This window comes from Otolemur garnettii, unplaced genomic scaffold, assembly GCF_000181295.1.
Source record: "Otolemur garnettii isolate 467f Iridium unplaced genomic scaffold, OtoGar3 scaffold00007, whole genome shotgun sequence".
Classification (NCBI taxonomy): Eukaryota; Metazoa; Chordata; class Mammalia; order Primates; family Galagidae; genus Otolemur; species Otolemur garnettii.
Window position 1 is genome coordinate 21,757,968 of NW_003852402.1, and position 9,269 is coordinate 21,767,236.

Consider the following 9,269-nt stretch of genomic DNA (forward strand, 5'->3'; position numbering starts at 1 on the left):
AGTTTAAGACCAGCCTGAGCCAGAGCGAGACTCCATCTCTACTAAAAAAAAAAAGGAAAAGAAAAAAAGACAAACCAGCAAGGCACTGTTTCAGGCACCTGTAGTCCCTTCTACTCCAGAGGCTGAGGCAAGAGGATTGCTTAAGCCCAAGAGTTTGCAGTTGCTGTGAGCTGTGATGTCATATCACTCTACCCAGGGAGAAAGAAACTCTATCTCAAAAAAAAAATTATGAAACAGTTTATAACAATCCCGGGCATATAATTATAACAATAAGTGGCCCACTGCCTGTAGCTCAGCAGCTAGGGCACCAGTCACATAGAATGGAGCTGGCAGGTTCAAATCCAGCCCAGGCCTGCCAAACAACAATGACAACTACAACCAAAAAATAGCCAGGTGTTGTGGCAGGCACCTGTAGTCCCAGCTACTTGGGAGGCAAGAGAATCGCTTAAGCCCAAGAGTTGGAGGTTGCTGTGAGCTGCAACGCCACGGCACCACACCCAGGGCAACGTAGTGAGACTGTCTCAGAAAAAAAAAAAGAAAATTGTAACAGTAAGTATTTAATTAATTACTTAATGGAAAAAGAAAACAAACTCATTCTTGAAGTACAGAGAAGCAGAAGAGTTACAGGTATACCTCTGAACCCTAAGACAACTCTCATTCTGGTGCATGTGAAAAAATAAATAAATAAGTAAAAACTAACAACCCAACAGAAGGGTTCCATTAAAAATCCCTCCTGACTTTTATTAGTTGCCTGCATTTATTCTCTCTTATTCTGTATTATCCATTAGAAATAATGGATTCAAAGAGGTTTACGCTTTCTAGCAAAGACTGCTTACCAGTTCACCTACTTAAGGCATTTTTTAACAGCCTACAATGGTATGATACATATCAGATGATGTAGGCAGAATGCAAAGAAGAGAAAAGTGGCAATTTTAGGCGAGATGGCAGTCACTTTATTTAAAAAAAAATACAAAAGAGAGAAGTAGGAAAGTCATGGTACTTTCTAAACTGCTCTACAGAATAGCAGGAAAAAGGAACGATATTCTCCCAATGTCCGCAGTTAGGTCTCCTTGGGACTTCACATGCTAACTAACTTTGACCATTTGTACCTTGGGTATTTGCGAAGCATCAAAATGCGGAGACGATCTTTAGCCTCTTCAATATTATGTGGAAGCCTCTGGGAAAAACTCTCATCCTGATCCAACCGTGTGCAAAGATTCTGCATTTTCATCAGAAGCCCAGATTTGTCCTGTTTCCCAACCGAAACCCAGTGCACACCACTTGAGAAACAACCTAGTGAGGAAAACGAGAAACTTAAGACCCCCGAACAGGAGTTCTCCTTTAAACGGTTTCACTATTAAGCATCAGATTTACTTCAATCCCATCACATCTTAAATGCTCTTGATTTGGGTTATAAATTCTGTGTATAGATTATTGTTAAGCTTTATAGAAGTTTAGGGTAAACCTGCTTATCAGGAAGATCCTACCAAGCAAAATTTCACCATCTTTGTCCTAAGTCAGCAGTGATCTTTACAACAACACAGTTTCTGGACCTCAGCCCTCCTGACTTTGGGGCTGATAATTCTTTGTTGTGAGGGACTGCCCTGCGCATGATAGGCTGTGCAACAGCTGCCCTAGCCCCAATCTACTAGATGCCAGTAGGAGTCTCCTTACCAGAACTGAAAACCAAAAATGTCTCCAAACATTGTCAAACATCCCCTGGGGGGCCAAAATCACTCCCAGATGAGAACCACTGGTGTCCCGGAACACATAACTCACTCATTCTGAATTTTTTTTATACAGACTTAAAATAAGAAGATAGACTGAAGTTTGGCTCTACTTCTTAATAGCTAAGCAATCTTTAGCAAATCCCTTCACTTCAATTTCATTTATTATACTGGAATAAGACTACTCCATCTATGTCAGAATTGCCATGAAAATTAATGATATAAAATACATGAAATTGCTGCACTATCAGGATATTAGTGTTATGGATCTGAGAGCACCTCACAAATATTAGGCTTTGAACTAGTAAGCACTTATAAAGGTGGCCTTTATTACTACCATCATTATCATCTTCATTGTTAAGCTATAATACATCTTGAAGGATGTATTTTATTTACACATGCATCAGGAGCTAAAAATCTGTCTTAAGAGTATACCTAATCAGCTCCACATAGATAAAAACCAATATGAGGGGCTCGGTGCCCACAGCTCAGCAGCTAGAACACCAGCCACATACACCAGAGCTAGTGTCCAAACCCAGCCTGGGCCTGCCAAACAATGACAACTACAACCAAAAAAAAAAATAGCTGGGCTTTGTGGCAGGCGCTTGTAGTCCCAGCTACTTAGAAGGCTGAGGCAAGAGAATTGCTTAAGCCAAAGAGTTTGAGGTTGCTGTGAGCTGTGACACTATGGCACTCTACCCAGGGTGACAGCTTGAGACTCTATCTCCAGAAAAAAAAAAAAAAAACAGTATGAGGGGTTCCTAAGTGTAAAATATGGTGAACAGTAGCATTAGTATAAAAAAGCAAAAAACAGACACAAAGATAAATGAGTTAAATTACACTCACTGGCCAATGTATTCACTGATGTTCACAAATAATTAAATACACATATATCACTATTTTAAAAACTTAATCATCAAAAAAAAAAAACACTTGGTCATATGCACAAAGATCTATTGAGGATATTTATTGGGCACTATTTTAATAGTTCTAGATATGTTAATTCATTTAATTTTATAACATACTATCAAGCTGACACTAACTAGGTAATATTGTCCCAGTTTTGAAGATAAGGAAACTGACGTATAGAAAAGTTGAGTAATTGTCCCAGGTAACACCGAATAAAACAGAGCTGGGATTCATGCCTCCAGCATCAATACTCAACTTCTGCTCTATCATGCCTCTACAAGGATATTCACTGCAGCGCTCTTTGCATCAGGGAAAAGTTAGAACAACCTGCAATGTCCATCCTAACCTATTTTATCACTGCACAATTCCCAAGTCTGGGCCAGGCCCCAAGTGAGAAAAGAATGAAGTCTGGAGTTTTAAATAGGATTTGACATTTTAATTATTGAAATGAAACTTTTTTTATACCTTGAAGTGACGTGTGGACTTTGAACTTATAAAAGGTCAAGGAAAGGATCATTCTTGAGAAGAAGTTTGGCAGCAATGAGGAAAAAGAATAGAGCTGTTTTTTGATTATACTCTATGAACCCCAATATGGTGGTATAGCTACTAAATAAACCCAGAGAAATAAACTGAACTCTATTCCCCAGAAATAGGAAGTAAGTAATGCCTAGATAAAGCTCTGGGGAGCAAGAAGGAACCTTACTCCATCTCCCAGCAGAGAGAAAAGGAAATCAGCTTTTACTCCAGATAAGGAGAAAACTAAAGACGAAGAGTATGTGCTAAGAAGTGACTGAATGATAAATTCAGCAAATGATAAATTCAATCAAATCTAGGCCCAAATCTAGGAGGGGACTGATAGGATGAATACTGAGGAAATTATGGAATCAACAGATGAGAAGTCTTGGTAGGTCTCACTATAGCAATGAACTTGAAGAATAAAATGGGTGGAGGGGGCAAAGAGGAGAATGGAATGTTTAATATCAAGATTCCAATAATGCTAGCTCCTAGGATGAGAACGTGAGAGAAAAAAAAAGATTCCAGTGATGCTACAGTTCTAGTGAAGACAAGGATCGGGGTCTCACCCGTGATCAGGGAAGAACATGGGTAAAGGGGAAAAAAGAAAATGGTCATCAGAGACAAAGAGGTCAAGGAACCAAGAGACCAAAACCTTGGACAATTCATCCACATAGATATCAAAATCACTAAGAATGACAACAGATAAAGGGCATTAGAGGAAGGCGATTTACGTTAAAAAGTCCAATCGTCAAAGAATGAGAGGATGATGACATACCCAGAAAAGATTGGAGAAATGAACGTCAAAGAATTCAGCTGGAGAAAGAAGTATGAATGGTCTGGATGGGATAACAGAAAGCAAAAATGACACTCACCCACTTCCTGGTACTGAAGTATGTGGGATCCACTTTTTGAAGGTGGTTCTGGAGAAGGTAGTTACCTTCGGGAAACTGCCCAGTTTCATATAAGGCAATGAGGGGAACATTCTAACAGCCTGGGCACAGAAGTGTCTCCTCTAGAGGAGGAGGCCTCGAGGGTCTGGCAGAAGAACAGGAATGAGCGGAGGCCTAGATAGATGAGAAGTTGGCAATGTCCTGAGTAGTGGCTGCATGCAGCATGTCCAGCCTTTTTTATTCTCTGTCACACACTGGAAGAGTAAGAGTTGTCTTGGGCCACACGGTAAATACACAAAACACTAGCCAAAGTTGATTAGCACAAAAAAGGTCCATGCATACTTTTCATGACATCCAACACCACACATAAGCAAAAAAAGTCCTCACAAAATCAGCATGTGGCCCATGGACCGCAGATTAGACACACCTGACAAAATACAATAAATTACCAAGAGACAGAACTCTGCCATAAGACTCCAAGTTGAGACAAGGCTATGAAACCTGGTTTGGGCTTGATGCCTACAGCACAGTGGTTATAGCATCAGCCACATACACACACGCTGGTGGGTTTGAACTCAGTCCGGGCCAGGCCAGTTAACCAACAATGACAACTGCAACAAAAAAATAGCTGGGTGTTGTGGTGGACACCTGTAGTCCCAGCTACTTGGGAGGCTGAGGCAAGAGAGAATCGCTTAAGCCCAAGAGTTTGAGGTTGCTGTGAGCTGTGATGCCCGGCACTTTACCAAGGGTGACATAGTGAGACTCCATTTAAAAAAGAAACCTGGTTTGATTATCAGTGCCAGTGTCTCAGAAGAAGATAGACAGTGCTACTGTTATACTCCTAAAGCAATAAAGTTTGTCTTTTATTTTTATTTATTTATTTATTTGAGACAGAGTCTCCCTACATTACCCTCAGTAGAGTGCCATGTCATCATTGTTCAGCTGGCTTAGGCCGAGCTCAAACCCACCAGCCTGGGTGTACATGGCTGATGCCATAACCACCATGCTACAGGCACTGAGCCCGCTCGTCTTTTAAAGCAGGTAGTATTTTTTCTTACATGTGTTTATAGTCACCTCATTTTCTTAGCTTTAATTTAGGAAATAAAGTTTACATCAACAGCACATCAACTGAGCCAGGCGTGGTGGCTCATGCCAATAATCCTAGCACTCTGGGATGCCAAGACGGGTGGATTGCTTGAGCTCAGGAATTCCAGACCAAGTGAGCCAGAGCGAGACCCCGTCTTTAAAAATAGCAAAGCATTGTGGCAGGCACCTACTATGGAGGCTAAGGAAAGAAGATCACTTGAGCCCAAGAATTTGAGGTTGCTGTGAACTATTACGCCACAATACTCTACCAAGGGTGACAAAGTGAGACTCTGTCTCAAAAAAAAAAAGAAGTTATAAAACAGCAAATTCCTGAGGCTTCACTTAATGTTATGTTTTGTGTGTGTGCATATTTGTAAATGTACAGAATAAAAGTTTGGAAAAATTCAGTTCAAACTATTAACCAAAATAATCTCTGGGGTAGGATTTACAATTTAGGAGAAAGTAAAGAAAGGTAAATAAAGAGAACTTCTACTTCTTTTTAAATGAAAATACTACTTTTATAATATTTAAAAAAAAACAAAAAAGGTATAAGTATAAACTACTTGTTGCCTTAAGCTTTTTTTAATTTGTGCTATCTATTTAACATTTTAAAAAATCATCCCAGGATTAAAGACAAGGCAAAGAAAAGTATTCTGATGTAGCAAACTCTTCCACACCATAATGTACGTACTTATTCCTAGGTCAAAGGCCTTTCTTTCCTAAATTAAAGCTAAAAAAAATGAGGGAGTATAAGCACATACAAGAAAAAATGCTACTTACTTTAAAAAAAAGCAGACCAATAACCATCTGATATGGAAACCTCCGACCATCACAATATGACCTTTAGTTGAAGACTACACCATTAATTCCACATTTCATAAAGAATCGAAACATCCTGCCTATGGGCACAAGAGGGAGCAATGTAGCCTCAAATGAGGCTACACTTGTAACTCATTCAAAGAAACTTATTCAGAGAAAACTAACCGAAACTATATTCTACTTTCACATGAGGCTTTATCCTGGTAGCAATTAATCATCTGATAGCATCGAAGAAATCTTGTGAAGGACAGAAACAAATAAGTAGCCAGCCCACACGGAAAGCTTTTGTGCTTTAACAACTCCTCACAGAAATACAATAGTGCTTAAAGATATGACAACGCTTTACAATTTCCCTACAAATAAGAAAAAATTAAAGTTCCTGGGTTGCTTAAAAATATTAATATTAATTAATTAATATTAATACCTAAATATATATTTATGTATATACATATACATAAATGGCTATGTATTTAATACTCATAAAGGACTTAAATTTAAGGCATGAAACAATAAAAATCCTCAAAGAAAGCATAGGAAAAACACTGGAAGATATCAGCCTGGGGAAAGACTTCATGAAGAAGACTGCCGTGGCAATTGCAACAACAACAAAAATAAACAAATAGGACTTAATTAAACTGAAAAGTTTCTATACAGCTAAGGAGACAACAACCAAAGCAAATCGACAACTTATACAATGGGAAGGGATATTTGCATATTTTAAATCAGAGAAAAGCTTGATAACTAGGATCTATAGAGAGCTCAAATTAATCCACATGGAAAAAGCCAATAATCCCATATATCAATGGGCAAGAGACATGAATAGAACTTTGTCTAAAGAAGATAGATGAATGGCTAAGAAACATATGAAAAAATGCTCATCGTCCCTAATTATTAGAGAAATGCAAATCAAAACCACTCTGAGATACCATCTAACCCTAGCAAGAATGGCCCACATCACAAAATCTCAAAATTGCAGATGTGTGGATGTGGAGAGAAGGGAACACTTTTACACTGCTGGTGGGACTGCAAACTAATACAACCCTTTTGGAAGGAAGTATGGAGAACCCTCAAAGAACTCAAGCTGGACCTCCCATTTGATCCTGCAGTCCCATTACTGGGCATCTACCCAGAAGGAAAAAAATCCTTCTATCATAAGGACACTTGCACTAGACTGTTTATTGCAGCTCAATGTACAATCACCAAAATGTGGAAGCAGCCTAAATACTCACCAACCCAGGAACGGATTAACAAGCTGTGGTATACGTACACTATGGAATACTATTCAGCCATTAAAAAAATGGAGACTGTACAGCCTTTGCATTAACCTGGACGGAAGTGGAACACATTATTCTTAATAAGGCATCACAAGAATGAAGAAGCATGAATCCTATGTATTTAATTTTGATATGAGGACAATTAATGACACAATGGGGGTGGGGGAAGGGGAGAGCAGAGAGAGAAAGAAGGAGGGAGGGGTGGGGGAAAGGAAGAGCAGAGAGAGGTAAGGAGGGAGGGGGATGGGGTCTTGGTGTGTGCCACACCTTCTGGGGGCAAGACATAATTCTAAGAGGGCCTTTACCTAACAGATACAATCAGCGTGACCTGGTTTCTTGTACCTTCAATGAATTCCCAACAATAAATTAAAAAAATAAATAAAGAATTTAATACTCTTTATACCACCCATCACCCTATAACATTTCTATAGGAACCCCAGTCAAGTGTGTAACGCTTACATTATTTACACTTTTAAAGAAAAAGATTTTGTGCCACAATCAAATGGGAAAAATCACATATTCCCATATTTAAAAATGAAAATGAAATCCAGAAATTAAAATTTATTTTCGGGAAACCATCTATTTTTGAGCTAGTGGACATACAAGAGACTACAGAGATTAAGGAGCAAACTATGAACAGTAAGACTGCAATAGGACTACTTGAGCATAACTCAGGAAACACAAATCAGAAGGCCAAAAAATTAATTTGACATGAGAAGTAAAGATTTCTCCTCTACTGAGAACATGCAGGACAAAGTTAATACACATGATAAATTAGGATAAAGAATTTACAAAGTCTAATATCAAGAAACTCCTAAAAAACTGGCCAGGAGCAGTGACTCACTCACGCCTATAATGCTAGCAATCTGGGAGGCCAAAGTGGGTTGTTTGCCTGAGCTCAGGAGTTCGAGAATAGCCTGAGCAAGTTTTGGCGGTGCCTTTAGTACCAGCTATTTGGGAGGCTCAGCCAAGGTGACTGCTTGAGCCCGAGAGTTTGAGGTTGCTGTGAGCTACGACACCATGGCTCTGTACTGAGGACAAGAGACTAAGACTCTTACTCAAAAAAAAAAAAAAAACCAACAAAAAGAAAATTCCAATGGAAAAAAATGGACAAATTGTATAAACAAAATTTACTGAGAAGAGGAAAGGCAGAAGGTTAACAAGCTTATGAAGAAATGTCCAAACCTGAGTTATCAGAGAAATCGCAAATTAAAAGATACCACTTCACACTGGCTGGCACAGCAAAAACTACAAAGCCAGATCACGTCAACTGTCACTGGGGAAGTGAGAACACTGGTGTTCCTCTACCTTGCTGGTGGAAATGTACAGACTGGAGAGCATTCAGATTTGACATCTGTAGAACCTATAATTTAGCAATTCTGCTTCTGACTACACACACTCAAGAAATTCTAACTCCTGTAAAAGTTTTGGAGCTTTACTGGAGCAGCGGAGAGCTGGAGACAATCTACTTATCTGTTTACTTAGGGAAAGGGACAGTAAAATGTGTTGGATTACCTTATAGCAATCAGGTATAGCAAATAATTTATACACATAGTAAGGAGGATAAACATTTAAAAGATAGCGTCACGGGAGATAAGAAGTAGAATAAAATAATTAATACCGTAACATTCTGCAAACAAAATATTTACATGCAAACAACATATACATTTTCTAAGAGCACACACATTCACGGGTATTTACAAGGAACGTGTGTTAATTGCATCAGAAGGACTGCTTTGTGGGAAAGGGAAAAGATATAAGAATAGGAATAAATTCACATGTACTGGAAAATTACCAGTATTTCTGGGATTTTCTCACAACAAAATAGCTAAAATCTGCTCCAAGATAACAATTTACACAATATGACTCTTTAATGTTTAATTCCATAAGTTGTTGTTCAAGTTTAATCCCTAAAATCGAGCATTCATCACAATAATGTAGAGCAATTTAAATAGGAGGTATTCTTGGAAACCTATAAATTGATATACTTATTATATATATATATATATATATATTTTTTTTTTTTTTGAGACAGAGCCTCAAGCTGT

At 38.6% G+C, this 9,269-nt stretch overlaps 1 protein-coding gene across 1 annotated transcript in view; it reads right to left on the minus strand.

Annotated features, from left to right (window-relative positions):
* Positions 1–9,269, minus strand: part of APAF1 (apoptotic peptidase activating factor 1) — a 73,179-nt gene that overhangs the window by 57,359 nt on the left and 6,551 nt on the right. Inside the window, exon 5 of the mRNA XM_003783326.3 lies at positions 1,110–1,293. Coding sequence (XP_003783374.1) covers positions 1,110–1,293 — 184 coding nt within the window. The remainder of the gene's footprint in view (positions 1–1,109; positions 1,294–9,269) is intronic.